At 42.9% G+C, this 21,618-nt stretch overlaps 1 protein-coding gene across 4 annotated transcripts in view; it reads right to left on the reverse strand.

Annotated features, from left to right (window-relative positions):
* Positions 1-21,618, reverse strand: part of IL1RAPL2 (interleukin 1 receptor accessory protein like 2) — a 372,810-nt gene that overhangs the window by 24,767 nt on the left and 326,425 nt on the right. For all 4 annotated transcript variants that reach the window (XM_065846525.2, XM_071813491.1, XM_071813493.1 and 1 more), the window contains one exon: positions 3,872-4,001. In XM_065846525.2, coding sequence (XP_065702597.1) covers positions 3,872-4,001 — 130 coding nt within the window. The remainder of the gene's footprint in view (positions 1-3,871; positions 4,002-21,618) is intronic.

Here is a 21,618-nt window from a genome sequence, read left to right on the forward strand (position 1 = left end):
TCTGGGGAAGGAAAGGAATACAGTGACAAGAAGTTAAGACCTTAAAGGTCCAACAGTATTTGCTGCACACCCAGAAAATGAGGCTCTGTCCATGCCTGAGCTGGGGGAACCTTCAGCAGCAACATTGCCAACACAAGCCAGCTCCCACAAGATGACTTTTTTCTGGTTTGATGAACAAACTGTACACGTAATTACACCATTTAATACACAGATAAACCAATGGGGCTTGACAACTCACAACAAATAGAGTGGAGGCAGGGAGAAAGAAGAAGTGGATGAAGTAAAAAAAATACTCAGTGCTTCATTTTTGTTCAAGCTGAAGCATTTTATTTGATCTGAAACAAAACACTTTTATCTACTGGTTATTTTTCAGTTACGAAAATACAAATTAAAAGCAGAACTGTCATTTCGGAATCCTAATGTTTTCTTTAAAAAATGTCCAAAGTTTCAGATTTTCAAATATTTTGTCACATTTTTCCAGTGCATTTATGCATTAAATTGAATCTGAAGTTAAAATACCTTTCCCTTGAAACCACTTTTTCCTAAACTTTCCAGGCTTTGTATGATCACACATGTAAAGGCCTCACAAAAGCTTCTGCTGGGTCTCTTTGCAAGATCAAGCCACTAATTTCAAACCTTTACTAACCTGTATGCATGTTGGGACTTATCAAAAAAGAAAACTTTTCCTTACACAGTTGAAGATCTGGACTGTGAACAGGGGTACGAACTCTAGTCCCTTCTTTCTAGCCCTTAACAACAGTCTGTAGATGAAAGGACAGATCTGTATGTACCTTTCTAAAGAAAAGTGGTTCAACTAACAATGCAGCACAGTGATCTTCCCTCTCACTTTCCTGCACCATGTTCCCATTCTCTGCCCAGAAGTTGTCTGCTTTAATAATGGTATAAGCTTTTCAGGAGAGAGCTGCGATTTCCATACTTTTCTGCAAAGTACCCAGCACGTTAGTCAGGCAGCGATGGTTTTTCTGCCTCCCTCCATCAGCATCCTCTCCTAACACAACACAGCATCCTCACCTTGCCTGAGCATTTCGCACCCATCAGTTGGTTTGCGTTGGTGAAAAGGCAGAATGTTAATGAGCAGAAAGAAATAAGGCTGCAGTTCAAAATGTCTCCGTTCATTTCCTTGCATGCCTTAAAAATGAATTAAACTACTTCCACTTTAAAAATGGCAAGAGAGAAAAAAGGACAAACACGCTTAACAAGCTGAGCATTATGAGGCACCTGCAAACCGTTCTGCAGTGTTGCCTGAAGAAGAAAAAGCAGTTACTCATAGGTGGTTGGGACAGCAAGAGTTATGCCTGAAAATACCTTTTTGCCATGGCAAGGAGATAGTGTTGAAATTTGCTGTGGGCTCCTTTGGTAATTAGGTACAACTGACAACTCTGCAGGCAGGCTTAAAGACTTTGATTCCTCTTTAATAGCCTTGGTTCGATTTACATGACATTTTTATTACCGCTGTGAAAAACCCACCTGGCAAACAAAGTCTCACTCTCCTTTTCCCCCTATGCATGTCTAACATTTGGGAATCTTAATTCAAGGAAGGCAAGGATGCTGGTTAGAAAGAGGGTCATTGCCTCTGAGTCCTCCAATGCTGATTAGTTACTTTTTATTATGAGGTCTAATAAGTAACGAGCAGCCCAGAGCGACACATATTTTATTCTTGGTGAAGTCTGCTTACCAAAAAAAATAGTTCTACAGGTTGGACTTTAACAGAAATGCTCAAGTCATGTGCATCCTCATTCCAGTGCTTTCATAAAAGCAGACTAATTGTCTGGTGACCATGCATACTTGGGGGTGCAAACCAGGGATGGACGTTTTGTACTCCCACACTACACTGATCTGCAAACTTGAACTCCCATCAAATACAGCAAATCCAGCAACACAATGGATGGGTAGAATCCAGGGTAAGGACAGCACCAAACATTATGAGTGCTACTAAATTTGTGAACTGATTTAATATAGGGTATGGAGGGTTAAAATGTTAGGTGTTTGCCAAAGGAGCAACCTATGGAGTAACTTGGTCTGGTTGTAACAGTGCCCAGTTACTTGTAGTTTCTCAACATGAACAGAAATACCACATAGAAGCAAACTGATGGGAAAAGCATCTAGCCAGCAAGTTCACCGTGGCTCATCAAATTTGAAACAGATGTGACATTTTTTGAAATGCATCAATAAATATGACTGGGTAGAAGATATGGGCTGGCTCAGGGCACTGACAGAAACGTCGGTGCTGCTCAGTTTCTCTGAAGCAGCATACCTGTAATGGGACACATAAACAAGAGCTGTTACGGTGAAAAAAATCATTTGCAAAAAGTTACTACTGCAGTTGCCATAGTTACTTCTAAATGAAAAAAAGGGAGGGAGTGTGGCACTACTGGTAATGATGCAGGAGGTTTTGGTAAATGCTATGTTTTTAACTCTGTCTGTGATGCACAGGAGATTAGGTATGTGATAAGTAGCTTTGTTGAAGAGAAGATTCACTGAATTGTACACTGAGTCAAAGTATTTTAATGGAGAAAAGGGAATTGTCACAAAATTAATTTGAAACATGCATGTGTAATGAAATGGCACAATGAAGGACAAATACAGCTTCTTCAAACTCAATTTCACTAACAAATGCACATCAAGGAAAAGTTTTGAACACTGCTAGAGCTGGAGAGGTCTTTAAATACAAACCTAAAATTGTCCTTGTGATGCAGGGGAAGAACATGACCAAAATCACTTTGTTCATATATATATACGCACCAGAGAGGATGTAATGTCATTAAATGCTGATTACTTGCAATGGCAGAAGTCTCCAATAATTGTATTTCGTGGTCAGAAGCCCAAAAGAGGATTGTACACTTAAAGTCATTCTGGCAATGTATAATAAATTTCATCTGTATGCAGCTAAGGTGCAATGTTAGGTCAGCTATTTTATTGTTTCTTCAGAACTAGTGGCTAAATGGGTGAACTTCAGATCATTGATCAAGTCACAAAGCAAAGGAATCTCTTCCTCTGCCCGCACTCCAAAATCACTTTTACAGGAAACAAACAACTCAGATATAAGAGCAAGAAAATGTGCAATAGAAGGTGCAAAGTCCTTGGCTTTCTTTATAATCTATATTCATCATGTCTATAGGAGCTGGGACCACCTTGCCCAGCCTCTAACCATAGCTTTGTCTTTGTTCAAAGAGCTATTCGTCATTAAACATGGAACACAAGAAGATGGTGTTAGGTGCAATTTCCATAAAAGTTCATGGGGATACAAGTGTTGTCTTCACAACTGGTATAGCAAATGATAACCATCACCTGGAAGAAGTCAAACACAAGTTGGATATCAGACAATCTCACCAGCGACCTCCTTCTGTCTCATAAGTGTTAAGCATGGAGGAACAAATACTGGTCTTCGAAAGTCCTAGTTAAGGCATGCTAAGAGCTATATCACAGGCAAACAACACATTCAGCACAAAAGGAAAAGTATGGTGACTTTGACAGGAGACCATTCATCTTTGAGATTAACACTGATGCTGAAATGAATGTCACCCTGCCAAGCACTGCCACAAGGGGCAATGGCAGCAGACAGCATCATTTCCATGCAGGGCTAAAATCAACCCCCAGAACACTCAAGAGATGCTTCAGCTGCCATCGGGGGAATTTGATAACAGATTTTCAGGCACATAGATAGCTACTACGTCTTTAGAGTTTATTCACTAGAAAAGAGAGAGAGCAACTCACACTGCTCTGGTTCCAAGTCATTTATCACTCCTTAGACAGAAAACTATTTCCACTTCCAATTAAAAACCTGTTTAAAAAAACCAACAGGATTTTGAGACATACTATATTTTTTAACAGTAAATACTCCAAAAAGTACCTGACTTCGCCTTCTCTAATGTGACCTTCTAATTCTTCTATGAATTTTTCCCCTTTCATCCAGTAGATCATGGGGCCTGATTCTCCGCTGAATCCAAAGAAAGCTTTGCAGGCCACAGTCAGTGGGTTTCCTGGGGACAAGAAGGAAAGAAAGGGTTAGACACTTTGACATGGCTACTAGTGAGAGAATGATTATGAGAAATTTCAACATCTTGGGTAAACCTCCCCCTTTTATAATTGAATTAAAAAAAAAAAAAGAAGAAGACAAAAAAGGAACAACTACAAACCATCGGAAAAAGGGTGATGTTGATTTGCATCTATAGGAAATAGCTGTGGAATGAAACTCTGAGGTTATCCATCCTTTCATTTTCCCAGAAAGGTATTACATGAACAATGAGAAGGTATGAAAATGGTGGCAACATAAGGTGATGTCAGACTGGCTGTTAAAAAGAAAAGAGATGACTTCTTTGTGAGACTCCCAGGATCTTTACCAGGACTGGGGAGTGTGCCCTAAGAGGCAGGTAAAAGCACTGAACTTGCTTACTGCTGCCCATCTGCCCGTAAAAAGATAGAAATCAAATGTTAATGAAGTCTTGGTAAGCTGTTCAGAGAGCTTTTAAAGATCCCCAAGTAATACATGATACCCGTGAGCACCAACAACACTCATGCTACTGTCAACAGGCTTTTGGCAAAGCACCAAACTTCAAAGCATTACTCAAGCAACAAAGAATTCTCCCTTTCAGCTCTGCAAAAATACTTCCAAAAGAAAGAAAATAAAACTTGGAAACTAATTAGATTTCTTTTCTCTCCAAGAATTCAGCATTTAGATGGGTTTTTGTTTGGCTACAGTTTTAGTTGTACTAGAACAAAAAAGCCCCCAAACAAGCCAGGAAATTCAGGAGAACTATGCCCGTTCCCTTAGTATGCAAATGCAGCTGCTGCACTCACTTCTCTCTGCCTATTTTAATGCAGCATAGGTGTCCAGGTTACAAAGCAGCTGTAGAATTACCAGCTTACATGGCTGGGCAGACCTCATTTAATGTTTAATAGAGACACCTGCTGAATCTTTCGGGTCTTGGATTGCATGGAAAGTCCAAATAATGCATTTTACTATGTTTGGAAGAAACGTTTTATTATGCCATCCATTCTCAGCATGAGCAGGAGACTCTTTTCATGCTGAAACAGAACATGCCTATGCTTTTCAAAAAGGGCTAGTCATTTGGAGCACATCCCTTGGTTGAGCATGGGCTAATAACTTCACATGATTGAATTACTGTGCCTTAATCAGTTATCTGTTGTCTGCTTGGCAGTGATAACTTGCTGTGTGCGTATTCTGAGCGTATCAGAGCCATGTGTTAAATCATATTTGCCTAAATGGCCCCGGAGTTGTCCTAAGTCAACTACTTGCACTCGTCTACCCGCTATTTCAGTGCTCAATTTAAGACACGTCAAAAGAGTCTGATTAGTAGGAAGTGCAGCCTCCCCAGACACTGAAAATCAGCCGTCTTTAAATTGTTTCCAAGTGAAGATCCAAAATTACAAGTCCTTTTGAAACATTAGGATACAGCAAGAAAAGTTTTAAAGACTGCACTTCAGACTCTGTTTCTCAAACAGCTAGGCAGAAATAGAAGATGTTTATCCTGAAAATGTTTTACAGAATCTTTCATTGTCATATTCACTGTGAACTCTGGTACCACAGCTGGCCATTGAACATGTGCAGATGCTGGCAGATTATATATGACTAGCTCAGATGTCCAAAACACAAGAAGGGGCGGATATTCACAGTTATTTGTACAGTCCACAACATTGACCACCGTCATAAGAAAGTTCCAAATTTCATTAACAAATGAAGAGTCAGAAACACTTCTAGGCAGACATTTAATTCCACCACATGACAATACTGGAGAAGTCTGTTTGCTTCTGCTCCTCACATGTTCACCCAGCCCTGCGAGACGCTGCGAGCTCTTCCACGGGAGAACTGGCGCCTCCAGCCACATCCCTCTCACGTTCTCCTAACGTGCCGCCTGCCTGTGCGGTGTGAGGTCTTCTGTGCCGCTTGCCTCAGAGTCATGATACACACCTATTTAAACACCACTTAGTGATTCCTAGCATGTGGCTGCTCAGTCCATGTTTGATTTTAATGGAAAAAGACAACTGTAGCAATGTGAAACAGAAAAGGGCTGGACATGGTCTATCAGCATTGACAGTATATGCCCCTTTCCTGCCACACCGTGCTGGGCATTAAGCGTTTCAGGCAAAATACATTACAGGGTGTGCTTTCCTTAAAAACAGCAGAGTTTTACTTAAAAAAACAAACCCTGAAGAAATGAAGATATTCCAAGGTGAATCTAAGATTTCTGTACATGCACAATAAATATCCTGAGGTAATATGCCTGGTCTGAAGAAATAAGAAGTTTTCTAGACAAACAGGAAAACCTAAAAAAGCTAGCTGTTGGTACACAGCTTCTGTAATAAATAAAGCAAATATAAAGCCTCAGTAGCCTTTACTGTGACAGCCTGGACACTTTGAACATGCCTGGGCAGATCTATTTCCCAGCTTTCCCATCAGGGAAAAACAGTAGAATAAACTAATACTGTCAATGGCAAACTTCTGAATGAATTTGTATTTTCAGCTCAAGGAGTGGAACTGGCCACACCTGAAAAAACCACAGTCCATCTCATCCGCAAAGCCATGGCTGGTCAGAGGGAGCTATAAGCAACTGCTTCTCATGGAACAACTAATTTTTCTCTCAGTAGCAGAACGATGTATGTCTGGGTTGAGCTGATCTGTCCTGAAGTGGAAAGAGCTGGGGGCTTGATGACACCCCAAGGTCCCATCCCAACCCCAACTCTCACACTGTTCTTCTGTTCCTCAAGCTGGTAAGGACACCTTGCTTTCTGTAGCTCTCTGAAGCAGCTTCTTGTTCGTAACTCTCATCCCTTCTTTGTGACTCTGGAAGCAGGACAATGTCAGAAAAGGTAATATTGGCTCTTCATTGCAGAAACACTTTGCCCCCTCAAATAAGCTTCCATTAGGAAACAAAGGAAGGTTTCCCCTCTCCTGCTATGCTAAGGCACAGCTGGTCACAGAAGCAACCTGTTTTCAGGGTTTTCAGGGAACTCCAGCCAATTCCCATTCAGAAAAGAACATGTCTCTGCATTTCCCAAGTCCTGAGATCCTGAAGCTGCAGCTGAGCTCCCTGGTTCCTAAATGATCCCTTCAATACAGGAAGAAACAGGCACTAAGCACAGGAAAAGCCCTTTGCAGGTCCTGATTCTGAGGCTGGCTTCAAGGCACATGGTAACACACCGAATCACAGTTTCAGGCAGAAGGAACTAACAGGCAGTTTGTAACTACAAAACCTCATCTTGTCTGCAGCCCAAACTTTTGCACACAATTACTTCTATTCTGCATGACTCTAAGTATTCCACTACTCACTGTCCTTATTAAGAAAAATTCCCCTTGTATAATTTAATTAACAACATCAAAGTTCCTAAAATGAATGGTATCCTAAAGTTTTCCATTTAAAAATGGTTTGTGCTTAAATCAGATAGACATTTCAGTTGCAATTTTAATTAATAAAATAATTTGCTGAGAAACAGAGAAAATGATTAGTGAGATTTCTAATGAAACAACACTTAAGATAATATTTTATGAACCAAGGGAAGAATGTAGAAAAGCCTGCTTGTAGACATCACCCAGTCTATTGCTTTGCTGGGGTCACCTTGTTACAGCAAAGCCTCAGGTTCCAGCAGAAGTCTCAGCTTTAGCTTTTTTCCCTCCTCTGTCAATCAGGCAGGCTTGTTGCAAGCTCCCAGCTGGTAAGACACAACCCCTGGCAATATGAATGACTTCTACTGATAAATCTTATTGTACATTTTTCACCTGACCATTTTCACAATAAATCTGTGCAATTTTAGCTTTTTTTTTTTTTTCCTGAAAATGGGAATTCCACAGAAATGAAATTATTTTATTCAAGCAAAATAATTTCCTGATGGCAGTAGTAGCACTGGCTAAGGATGGAAAAAGGGTCTGCAAAAGAATTTAGCCAGGCACGTTTCTGAATGTGCTTACTGCAGGTCTGACATGCTGTGAAAGCTAAATCCTGCAGAACAGTCTCTCTTGAGTGAGGCACGCTCCAAGCATCAAGTACATGAAGGCTAAAATACCTAAAAGTTGTTCAGTCTTAAAAATTAAGTGCCAAGGCTAGATCACTGACCAGTATGGAAGACAAAAGCTGTTCACAGATCATAAGATCTGGCTTACGTCAAGGCAATTTTTCGTTGCTGTTTTTTTTTATTTGTTTTAAATATGTATTGATTACTTGTTCTTTTCCATGTATTTTGCACAAGTAGGTGTATTTGTGGCTTACTTGTCAGCATCCATTCAAGAGTGCAACACAGAGTCCACATTCTCTGATGTCTGCATTCTGCTGGTGCTCTGTTCTTCCAGCAAATTAGGCTTTTACTCCTGGAGTAAATCATCCCAGAGCAAGCCCACCAAATATTTGAAGTCATCTCTGAATCCTTGAGTGCTCTTTTCTCTCCCCGTGGCTTGAAACATTACTATTTTTTCTAATTCTTTCACTTTTTTTCTGCCATATACACCATCACCCTCAACCAGCCTGAACTGAACCAGAAGATCCTTCAAAGCCAGTGGCAGAACTGACTGAAAGTGACAAAGACCTCCATTTGTACCAAGCAACGCCAAAAGTCAATCCTGCACATACTGCAAGATGGATTTACACCGTCAGCTGCAGCTGACTGTTAATACCATCGACTATAATACTATTTCTTTTATGTCTTTTCAGGGCTGGATGCTGGATAGATGTAGAAAGAAAGACAAGTGCACAAGTCCCACTGAAAATCATCCCGTCACTCCAAGTCTCTCTTATCGATGCATATGCATCTTGTAGCTCCTCTCTGATAATGGTGCCTGTGTCTCTTTCCCTATAAAACTGACAGAGAGAAGTGTTTGCAAAGGAGCAGCTTCCCACTAGACACATGCAAATGTTATGCAGGTACTTCACAAGCTTTGTTTCTTCAGTTTGCCGAGACAAGATGAGAAAGGCAGGTTACTTATCACATCTCAATAACTGCATTCTCCAGGCTGTCTGCAGGATTGATTCTGTCTTCCCTTTCCAGGCTGCAAGGTTTGCAAGGGAAATCACCATGTCACTGACAAAAACATTATTGTTCTAATAGGCTTTGCAAGCACTACAGACTGACCGAAGCGCAGCAGAGTGACTTAAATTTCCCTAGCAAGGCAGGCGGGATTGTATACAACTGTGAAGTAAAGAACACATTTCCTTTTCCTTCAGAAGGACATCCTGGATAAGAAGATATGGGAGACAGAGTTTATGCCTGCAATTTATCCACAAAACAAATGCCAGGGGCAACACAGACCTTGACTCATGAAAAACAATCTCTGTGTGTGGTAGCTTCTATCTAGTTCGCAGAGAATGACAATTTTCTCTAAGGCTCTTGCAAGGACACCCTCTTATCTGCGTTCCTATGCTCAGCAGTAACAGGCAGAACCCAGCATCACGCTAAGGTGGTGCAGCCCAAGCCAAACTATGGGTTTGGCTCAGCCAGCTGATGCTGAGCTGCTGCCAGGGATGCGAGGATGGCAATGGCAGCAAACGGTGCCCACTCGAGGCCACTCTTGCAACCTGAGAGCCAAATCCTGCGGCTGAGCTGCTGAGTCCCAGCCCTCTGCATGACAACCTGAAGCAGCCAGGGGCATTTGACAGAGGCAGCTGAGGATGTGCTTGGGTTTTGCTCACGTCACTCAGCCCAGCTGATCACTCATGTTCCCCAGTCCCCTCCCAGCACAGATCTAGGGACCGCAGTACCACTTCATGACATCAGGTTCTTCAGCATCTGTTGCTACGACCTGCTAAGGCAGCACTGCAATTCTGCACAGATTATTAGCAAGTTTGCTGATGGTGCCAAACCCTGACCTGGTCAGGCAGTTGGACTGGATGATCACTGCAGATCCCTGAAATAGTCTCTTCTATTCTATTCATCCACTACTGGATTTAGACAAAGACACAAACCCCCACAAAAACCTCTGGAACATTATCAGCTTCCTCCTTTATTTTTCCCTGGCCATTTCCCAGCATTACCTGATCAAAGGTTCCATGTTTTGTTTAGTACAACAAGATTAATAATGTCAGCGCTAATCACTTTACCTGGGCTCCTTTTTCCTCCTCTTTTACTTGGCTATTCTACAAAATACAAGCCTAGCTGTGTGCTAAACCATGTTACCCCTATTTAGTCAAAAGTCTCACGGACTTCAGTTTGAGCATTATTTGATCCAGTGAAAATAAAGCACACTCAAAACAAATTATTTTCCCTGACAAAAAAAATACTACAGAAAATCCTATGTGTCAAATCTCTGTTCCAGTAGCCAGTAGATTCATGACTGGAGATGATCCTTCCAAATATTTGTGTAACTGAAGATCACCCAGGAATTAATGAACTGAAAACATTTTAAATAAAACTAAGAAACCTCCTTTGGGTAGTGATAATAATAGCTTCAATAAGATAGATTTATAGTGAAATCAAACTAGTCTTCAGACATTTCAAATCTGCTTATGAGCATTTTAAAACACACCCATACACATATATATTTCACTAGATTGTTTTATTCTCCAAGTTTCTACAAGAAACAGACTAAAGCAGGTGCTCTACCCCTAAGTAAGGCCCTGTGTTATGAACAGTATATGCTAGCCACTAAAATAATATTCTTGTAGCTGTACTGATACATAGGAAAAATAAGTGGCGGCTCTTCACTGATGGAAGAACATTTTGACTAGGGCGAGTCCTTGGCAATAACAAAGAGCCCAGCAAAAACTTTTACAAGAAAAATGAAGAAGATCTGTATGCCTTTTTTTGTCCTCTGTAGTTCCTGAACTCAATTCTAACTTACTTTCTTGCTCTGCTCTTATTTCTTAGGCCCTGAGACATCACAAAACACACGGTTGTGAGATATTTGTGATGTTCTGCCTCACTGAAATGAGCAAATGGCATATATAAAATGTAGCATAAAAATAACACCAACTAACAGCAAACAGCAAAACCCCAAACATGAAACAAAGCAACTAAGCCCCTAGACAGCTTGTTGTCAAGAACGCAAGTCAATGCATTTGCTGCCATTCTATACAGCCCCAACCATTCCTAATTTAAACAACACAATCACGACCCACTGCAAGTGCTGCTTGTAGGCTTCACTATTGACTGTGCTGTCACATACAGAGAAAAACAAAACTAAAATACACTAAACGTTGAAATATTACTGATAAAAATGTATTGGACATACTAAAAATTAGTCAATCAAGGCAAAATCTCCTAGAATAACTTTCTTCAAAAACCAGACTAATGTGCCCCCCCCCCCCCGCAACCAAAGTAAATCTCACTTACATCCTGTAAAATCCTTTTCACATTTTCAGAACTACCTTGGTGTCAGAATTTGAAGTCTTAGTCACTGAGAGCTCAGGTGTAACTGAAAGTCAAGGATTTTAGCTTTTCAGTTATTCACCTACAATGAAGACAGATGCTCAATGGGATTTCAGAGGCAGCTTGACAGCTGCCTTGTGCTGACTTTACCTTGTGGTCAATGCTGAAAATCTCATTTCTGTACGTTTTGAGGCACATAAACATTATTTAAGAGAAATGTCCTGTAGGTGCTTAAAAAACATTCCCTTGGTGATAGGGTTCCAAGGGCTGATATTGCTTTTTAGCATGGTCAAAATAGGTGGTAACACACAGGTGTGTTGCTCTGAGAGAAGAGCAGGAAGGGAAAAATTATTCAGAGGGACGCTTGCTTTCTTAGAACACTGTCCCATGGTGAGAAGGGGAACAGCCAACCGCTTGTTTAAGCTACAAAGAGACAGACAATGAAGGGACGTTCCTGTCTCTTCCCAGCACCCTGCTGGCTCAAGGGGAAGGTAGGGTCCTATCCAACATCTTGCTGTTTCTTGTCAGCTTCAGGACTTTCCAACTTGCCCCTGCACACAATTTTCTATGGACATTCACATCTTACACTTCAGTTTCCTGAGCCAGTACATCGTGATCTTTTCTCTCAGAGGAAAAAGAGGATGAAATCCAGAACCTCATTCTAGAGAGCAATCTGGTTTCATGTAAAGAAGGTGCACAGAGAGACCAACCTAATCAAGACCTGGCACCATCAATGTGGCCAAATTCTGAAACCTTACTCACGTGAGTACGCAAAGGGTATCCAGTCATACGTCTTAGCGAGTTACATTTTAGTACGCAGAGGGTACTTTGAGGTTGCCAAGGAAACCAGCCATGGGCTGAAGAAATTACGCTAAACCTCTTCCAACTCCTGTGTTGATTTTTAAACAAATGATAGAATTTCTTGAGACGATTACTACAGAATGGATAATTCTTCTTCAATTTATTAGAAAGGACTAAGCAAATGTGAACTGATGCTTCACTCCATGATGTCCTGCCTTATAAACAAGGTGAGACTCTTCAAAATAAACATATGCTTGAATCTAAGGAGTCAGCTGGGGTATTCTCATACCTGGTTTTTGACTGTTCACCCAACTCCTGCTTAGAGTTTGGTTTACCTAGCTCATGCCAAGGCCTGATGTATGCTGGGAACAGCACCGTTAGACCAGGTAGGCAGGAGAGGTGGCCAGGCAGGGCTAACAGGCCATTATGCACCATTATCATCTGAAAATTGCTCTTTTCAGCAGCCATTACCTTTTGTCTGTAGTTTCCTCAGAATCCACTAACTCACAGAAATGGTATGGACCAAACCTCCAAGCTGGAAGGTATAAAACATCAGTTAACCCAAAATTCTTTTGAATGAGATCAAACAGCAGCTGAAGTGCTGAAGCTTTCATGCTTCCCGGTTTGATACAGGGGACACCTGCAACTTGATGGAGAAGGAAGGATGAGTACGCTCACCATCACCTATTTTCTTTTGATCATAGGTGCATAACATTAAGAGTTATGGATTATAATTTCTGAAACCTTATCACTTAAATGGTGAATAAGTGGATTCACATACTAGACTAGTCTGGGCAAAAGGGGATTGAGCCCCTCTTTGTCATGTTTGTTTATTATGTTTCTTAATTAGCTGATGAAATAAAGTTTCAATCATGAACTACATTGTCCTGTAAATTTGAAAGGTCCAAACAGACCATGACATCAGTTTTCCACAAAGACATTCATGAAAAACTTAATTCTCCCTGACCAGCTTGCTAATGTCTCCATAGTGTCCTGCAGCAGGCACATGAGGCCAGCAATGTTCATGTGGTTAACGAGGTCCAGAATATTGCCTTGATGCAGATGTTCTGACGTCAGCCAAGTCCTTTCCTCTCTCTGCTGCCATGCAGAGAACGGGATGGGAGGGCTAAGAAAAGGAGCCAGACACAAGAGGCAGTAACTTCTGCAACCTTCTTACTTCTCCAGCTTTCCTAGCCTTCCAAAAACAAATGAAATGCAGTGCTGGGTCCCAGATAGGGGGATGAAGAGACAGACATCAATCACCTCTAATAACAAATGTAACCACAACTGTCGCCTCAGTTATGCAGGTGGCCTCTCATCCTCAGGGGACAGGACTTCCCACCGTTCATAAGATGACGCGAGTTCCCACTTCCCTGCACAAAGGGACCAACAGGGACACAGGGATGAGATCAGCTTGTACTCAGATGAGAATCTACAACTGACTGATGTGCTTAGAACTCTGCAAATATGCAAACATTTTGCTGAATAGAGAGAGGGCTCCCTATTGATTACATTTAAGCACATATTTAAGTGCTATGCTGAGTAAGGGCAACAGTGAGTTCTAAATAAAGAGTGGTTTTACAGATAAGATTCAAAAAGAAAAACAACAGCCACAAAGCAACATCTTCTCCAAGCTAACTCCAGTAACTAATTCCCATTTATTATTTACTTAAATTTAGAGATAACATTCAGGGAGAGTAGGAAAGTAAAATACAGTTCAATAAATATATATTTTATTTTGCTTATTGAGTGAATCAATGTTGTGCATCAGTTGTCCAATCAAGAATTTATAGGCAAGTTTAATCCCTTCTAATTTGTAGAGATTAAAGGAAACATTTTTATTTGCCCTTATTTTTTTTTTAAAGTAATGATTAAAAAAGTACCATTAAGACTTTTTTTTTTTTTACCTCCAAAATACTTATAACGAAGACCCAAGACATAAACCAGGGACTTGTATCTCGGGTGCAAGACTTCAGCAAGCACTTCAGGATGTAAGGGTCATAAGAAATGTTATCAATTCAGACAACTTCTGGGAGTTAAGAGCACTCCCTCCTAAAGAGATCCAGTGGTATCCCCTCAGGGGGCAGAAACCATAGCCTGTGGTTTCACCCTCCCCAAATCCACCTAATTCATTCTCAACACTCTTGACTGATGATTAAAAACACTCCAAAAGTCAAAAAAATACTTCACACTGGCCCAAGTGGAAACTCCTGCAAAGGGAAACTACCAGGTTTAAATTCATGGTGATGAGACACCGCATGCTTGCAGAAAAGAGTGTGAATTTCAAGAGTTAGCAGGGAAATCACACAAAGATCGCAAAACTCCGGTGGGTAAAAAGGGAAGGAAAGATGCCTCTGCAAGGACTAACATTAGTCTTGACCAGAACACAGCAGAGCACCTCTGAAGGGGGTTAACATTGCCTTTGGCTCACAGCATGAGAGGAGCACAGTGGTCAGCTTCTGTGGACTCATGTTCCAGGTTTGAAAGGGGGCAACTGTTACCTGAGTAACCTGGAGATCCAGACCTCTCGGGATGCTACCAGCCTAACCCTACTGACATCCGCATGGGATACAGCAAAGCCTCATGAGATACTCATGAGACTACATCAGGAAAGAGGGGAGCACGGATTCACCCTAAGGTGGTCCCATTGCCTTGGGGCTGGCCAAGGTGGCAATATTTCCTGGCTCTAGATTCCCCATGACCAAGGCAAATTGCACAAGAGGTCACACTGTGAGAGGAAAGTGGGCTCAGAGCAAGAGATCCTCAGACCTCAGTGTGATATGGAAAGAAAATGCATGGATAAGAAACCTTTTTGAAAGAATAAAAAACCCAAACCCCTTGGGGAGAGGTATGTCATGTCTTCTCAAGACTTACAAAACGATACTATGAATTTGAATTTGAAATACATTGAGAAGAGGGGAGCTATACTGCCCTGCTGTGGAGAACTCAGCATGAACTCCCATTTGGGTGAGCCATGTTATGACTTAATCCAGAGCAACCTCCTGAGAATCTAGTGTGAACCTGGGTGGCTGATCTTAAAGAGACCATTTGCTCTTGGACAATAAAGAGGAATCAGGAAATAGGAGCCCTTCCTCTACCAGGTGTGCACAGCTGTCAGTCCTGTTATGCACAGAAGGCAAAGCCTGTGTGAGCGACTACCTGGCCCAGGTAAGAGTTCCAGCCCGCCCTTCACTCCAGCACGCTGTGAACAGCCACGCAAGAGCACTCAGCACACACAGCTGGCTCCCACAGAAAGGGACTTTGATTTCATACAGTCCCAGAGCCTCAGAATAACCCCCTGGTGTCTTGCCCACAGTGATGTTTAGATACAAGGCAGTGTTTTTGAAGCTCAGAGCAGGATCTTTAAAAAAAACCCTCCAGAGAGAAAAGCTTTGCTTTTCTTTATTGCTTATCTCTTTTCTTAGCTGTGCTAGTGCTGAGAAAGGAATTAAGCTGCTCCCTGCAAGATCTAATGTGAAACCAGGGCGACTTCAGTGTCAAGATTGTTATGTGAGCTCTTTTCTAGTGACAGAAATCTTGATGTGACTTGACCTCCAAACTTACCAGAGGAAGCTAGAGACTTGCTCTTCCCCCCTTGGAAAAGGTCATGCCACCATCCAAAATGAAGCAAAGACCCAGATAATCATGATCATCTGGAAGTGTGAGGGTCTAATCACACACAGATGTGCAGGAGCAAGACCAAAGGACTGGCCTTTAGAGATGTGCATCTGCTACTGTGCTAAAGCTGTGCCTGCAGCTAACAGGCTGAGGCAAACGTCTGCCCCTAAAGCCTTGTGAATGTTTCTTTTAAGGATTTTTAAAGGAAATGCTGCACACATTTTCAAAAGCTCACGTAGCAATGCATAACAGAGAAAAATACAACAGAAAAAAAATGGTGGTTGTTCAGAATGGGTTTTCAAATTCAAGAAAGCCACTATGGCTCCATGCATGGGGTGATACAAAATGGCTGGCAGGGCTTCCCTGTTATTTTCCACTCCAACATCCAGAGGGATACTGGCAGAGGGTAACCGGGGTACCCAGTGTCTAGTAATACCTGTGAAGAGTTGTTAGCTGCCCTGAGGGGACTGTTGCATTTGGAAGTTGGAGAGGTTTTTCTCTAGGTCGTTTTCTGCTGACTCTGTGGACTATTAGAGACAGAAAAGGCCAGATAAAATTTTCCCTCTATTTGGACAACTCTGTGTTATGTTGCTGAGAACAGATGTGTCTGAACTGATTTCCTTAATTTCTCATCAAAACCATAATTATTTCCTTAGCTGATTCATTCATCCTTGGGCTAGGGCTCAGAAAAAGGCACTAACTCAGGTCAGTTTGTCAGGAATTGACCGAGCGCTCCTCCCCTCAACCCTCAGCTCCCGAGTCAGCCTTCCTAAAGCCTGAATCTCCACCACCACCTCTGTGCTGACTTGGTGATGGAGAGAAAGCTGCTCCTTCTGAGTATGGTTTATGTAGTCTGAGATTTCACTGGAGGCCTCTAATATTTTGCCTTATATGCTACCGCTGCTGCGTTTCAGCCTGGTATTGCTCAGCAACATTTCCCTCTGCTGAGCTGTGCAGATAGTGGGCAAGATGCAGTTCTCAGCTCGGCCAGGTGGACTTGCCTCTGACAGAAAGCCTGCCTGGAGGGAGATGGGGCTGGATGTAGCATCTGAAAAATCCTTCCCATGTTGTAAAACTCAAACTGTGGGCAGGTCTGCCCCAAGAGCGAGGGAGCTGAGGCAGTGAGGAAAGAGACTGAATCTTCACAGGTAGAGCAAGGATGCTGTCAGCTCTGGTCATGGGGAACAGGGCTGACTCGAGGCTTGTTGAGGAGAGTCTCAAAACAGCACTCCCTTGGGAAGGCTAGGACAGATTTGTGCTCTGTGCTGCCCGTACCTGTGTCATTTCTCATTTCCCACTAAGGACAAGCCCGGCTCAGAGAATGAGCACAGACCCCTACAGCACAGTGTACTTCATGCCTCGCAGTGTGCTGAAAAGCACGATCCCTTGGGTAGTTATCAGCCAAACAGACCAACTAACACTCACTGTTCCCAAATACCAAAAAAATCAGCTACACAGACACTCACATCCCACTTCAGGTCCCGTAATGAAACCCATTTCAAAAGTCAGCTCCACACAGAAACATAGCTCTATTTGCTAACAAGTTGGGTTTTTTCCTTTCTTTTCCAGTGAGTTTCTGAATGTTTCTCGTTTTCCCAACAGACAAAAAAAGACATTAAATACTTCTGTACTGACTCCTGTAGCACTAGTTCTCAGCCTTTTTAGATTTACTGACCCCTACAAAATTTCTGTTGGAGCTGCTGACCTTCCCAGAGAGCCCTTGCCCCCACCGACAACAAGGCACAGCCCAACTCCCCTTCAGAGCCCCGAGGAGCAATCTACCACACTCCCGAGTCACCAGCCACGGCCCCGGTGAAGGTACCCGACAGCAGTACACATCGCGCTGTGTCCACTGAGATTACAGAGCGTACGTAGAAGCTGGGGATAGGTGTGGAAGGCAAAGAGCAATCTCCCTTTCGGGAGACTGCTTCAGAGAGACTGCTTCAAATGGCAGAGTAGTAAAAGGGCACTTCAATGAAACGAGAAATTACACCTCAGCGTAGGCAAATGTTTCCCTTGTGTCTGGCACAGATATGTGAGGGGACAGGGAATGAGCCTTTTAGGCAGTGTAAAGACCCAACCGGGAGAACAGGAGTGGCAGGTTGCAGCCTCTCTAAAGGTGACAGGAGGGCTCCTAGCATGGCTGCCCCAGCACTACACCTGTCTGAACAGCAGTGATGCCATTCCCAAGGTGCGGGGCTGCCATGGGGGAGGCTCTTGCTTGTGCTTTACCAAAACAGTCTCGAGTCCAGTTTCATCAGTACAAGGGGTAGTATTAACAGAGGCCAGGTTTCCCCAGAGAGGCTGGCTGGGGAGGGTTTCTCTTCACCTGCTGGAGAAAGGTGACAGCAAGCTGTAGTTTCATAGGAGAGAAAGTAAAATCTGCCCCACTTGCCAAGGGAAATACAAACACGTGGCTGGCAGCGCACTCGCTCTGTGCTGGGCTTGCACGGGAAGGCCAGATGCTGCATGGTCAGCCATGCCAATGGCAGCAGCATGCTAGCGCCCACGGGGCTGGCAACGCCATCTCTGCTGCACACAACTTCAGAGTGGCCTGGGGTGGTGGATGATCCCGGCTCCAGCCAACACCTCCTGCCCTCACAGCTAGCACTGCCCAACCCATGGATCCTGGGCTGCCGTCATGCTTGACAGGCACTCAAGCTAACACGGCTTTTCTTAGGGGGTTAAAGAAACTTCAGCCTCACTGCGCACAATCACTGCTAAAAACCAGGCCTGCCCCACCAGAAGGGGTCTGCAGGACCCATGGGGTTTCAAGCAGCCTCACTCCCTGATACTGCCTGACCCACTTTTTCAGTTGGCTTTAGATGCAAAGGAGAGGACAAAGAGACAGGCGGTTTGTGGGAGTTACTGATTGCTGGCACCCTGCACTTTGCTTTTGTCATGTCGAGTCATCTGCAAGCTGCTCAGAGCCTATGTGATGGTACTTTTTACTTGCTCAAATGGAAATGAAATGGAAATTAAGTAAAAGCCAGAGTGACATGCACTACTGTGCAGAGAAACAAATGCAGAGCCACAGAGTAGCACGTCCTCCTAAATCTGAGGCCATGAGCTTCACCAGTGCCTGGGGAAAGGCTATTTCACAGAAAAGAATTTCACTTTGGACTAAATGAAGACAAGGTTTATATAACCTCAAACCCAAAAGCAATCAAAGGAGTGTGAATGGTCCCACAGAAGGTTGCTGACCTGCTTTTGTCTATGTTTTTCCTTCTTCAGTTCCTGGCCACACTGAGGCATTTCAGGGAGGTTGTTTACCACGCAGTAAACCTGACGGTCACCTGCCTTTGTGTGGGCCAGCTCTGCTTCAGTGGCTTTGATTCTGTGCAGCGAAACCTGAGCATCTGGCAGGGTGTAAGCAGGGCTTATCTGCTGGGCTGGCAGCTTTGCCAACAGCTGGCGGGCACAACAAAGCTGCACCCAGCTGCAGTGGGTACCACAGGCACCTGATAGTTTTTATCCATCCATACAGACACGCCCGGCCTCTCTCCCTCATTCTCCTTTATCAACACCCATGTAAAGGGAAGGTGGCTTTTTGCACAGTTGTTTCAATACATTCCTCAACTGATGAAATATTGCCTGGAGTAACTGAGGGAAACACTAGAAGCACAAGAATACTACAAGCCACTCTAGAGCATGATATGACCCACTTCAGCTCAATCAAAAATACCTTAACTCCCCCACAGCCCCATAAAATTTTCACTTTCAGTATGCTAAACTTCTTGAAAAGCCTAGGTTTTCAGTGATTACAAAATATTTTCTTAATAAAATGAAAATATATATTGACTCTCAAACAGCAAAATACATTGTTTGCATTTTGGGACCACAGCTGAACAGAAAGAAAGAGAAGCCTATGACGACAGCTGAGGCAACAAAGCTTTTGGTTGCAAACAGACTTTGAATAGTAAGATCTCAAAAGCATGGTCACACTCCCAGTGCATTCAACTCCACATAAAAACCTGAGTAGTGAGATCTGCTGTGATCACACGTGACAGAGGGAACCGCCATGAGTCATGCTAGTCGCTCACATCCATGTGCAGATACATAGATGCAGCTGGCAGTTGATACTGGGTCCCTCCCAAATGAAAATATGCTCAGATGTCTCCATCTTGAAAAGGAGAATAATAATAATCTCCAAAATACACTAATTTAAACCAGATATGATTCAATTTTCTTTTGTTTTAGTCCAGATGTGCTCCAGACATGCCAACTTGGTCTCTAAAGACTTCCCTGCGTACTATGGTCTCCTAACTACTCATCAAAGCACACTGGGTAAAAATTTCTTTCCTCCACATCACTAGTCACCAACACGACCTTGTAATTTCAGTTTCTCACACCTCCTCTTTTCCCTTGTCCTATATCTCTGCAAAGTCTCATCTCTACAGCATATTGCCATTGGCTACTACTGTTGAACAAAGCACTCCCAATTTCAAACATAATGAAAAGAAAAATCAGTAACACAAAAGAGAAAATTAACCATGGAAACCACTCTCCCAGGGCTGGCCAGGTTCTTTACGTTATACAGCTGAATGTGCTTTACAGAAGCACACAGACTCCCCCGCTGCTGCTGTTCTTCATTTCCTCTGGAGTTTGTTCCACTGAACAATCTGCTCTCAGAAAGGAAGAGTGTTGGGGTAGGTGCCAACCTCAGAGTCCCCCAGCACTCCTCCTGAACCTCACAAAAGCACTATTCTGCCCCCAAGATCTTCCTCGGGTACACACACACACACCCCCAGTAGCCCAAGATCTGTTTTACAACAAGCAATGATTAGGAGACATGAACCATCCTCTCATTTTTTTTTCTGCTAGGTGCACACAGGGTGCACCCTCTTCCCCCTATTCCTGCTGGAACTACTGCAAGCTGCTTTCATGACAGATTTTCACTTTAAAAAGCAATTTGTCAGTACAAGTGACGCTTAAATTTTAAAAGGTAGTGACTAGTACTGGGATTTGGAATCTCAGTCCTGACCCAGGCAGACCAAATGAGGCTGCTGCCTTCTCAAATTGAGGGTTTCTAGTCAAAACTCCATTTTGTGCCAATTGCTAGTATTTAAAATTTTAACATGTTAAAAATGGCATCTCAGTAGGGGGTCTAAAGACATAGCCCATGTGGAAGGGCACTTATGTAAGCACCAAAGCACACAACATCTGAATCACCCCTGCAGCCATTTGGCTATGGGACAGAAAAGAAAGACAAAAGCAAGTAGGCTTTCTGTGGGACACTGTCTCTACTTTACCCAACATTTTTACATCTCCTCATTTTTCACCAGGGACCATCATCCTTCAAACTGTTGAAGAAGTTTTGGAAGAAGAAAGGAGGCCAAGGTACCACAGGAAACAGTGACTTCAAGAGCTGTGAAAACAACTCTTTAAGTCCCTGGAAGCCAGAAAATATCACGTAAGCTACTGAAGCGCCAGTGTACTATCACCATTGCTGGTTCATCTTGTCATATTCCTTCATGCCCAAGCAGTGATCTGGCATGGTCTTGCACCCACTGGCTCTGTGAAATGTACTCTCTCCAAAGAGCAAGAGGTCCAGCCTCAGAGGACCTGGCCTTGTACTCCTGTCTTAATCTTGCAGAACAATGCACTATTCCTCACTTTTAGTCCCAAGGAAACTCCTGCTTTCATCCCAGAGCAGTACACAGTTAATAGTTTTAGCTAGTAAATCCCTCAATTCTTCAAATGATGCCTTGAAGAAAATTATATTTTTGTTAGAAAAAGATAAAATTACATGAGAAAAGTCTCACTCCAGCTGATATTCATAAAGTAGATGTTACATGTTTCAGAAGAATTGAAGATTACCTTCAAAGATTTGCAAGGCTTATCACTTGATCCCAGTTGCAAGTCTAC

This window comes from Patagioenas fasciata, chromosome 11, assembly GCF_037038585.1.
Source record: "Patagioenas fasciata isolate bPatFas1 chromosome 11, bPatFas1.hap1, whole genome shotgun sequence".
NCBI lineage: Eukaryota > Metazoa > Chordata > Aves > Columbiformes > Columbidae > Patagioenas > Patagioenas fasciata.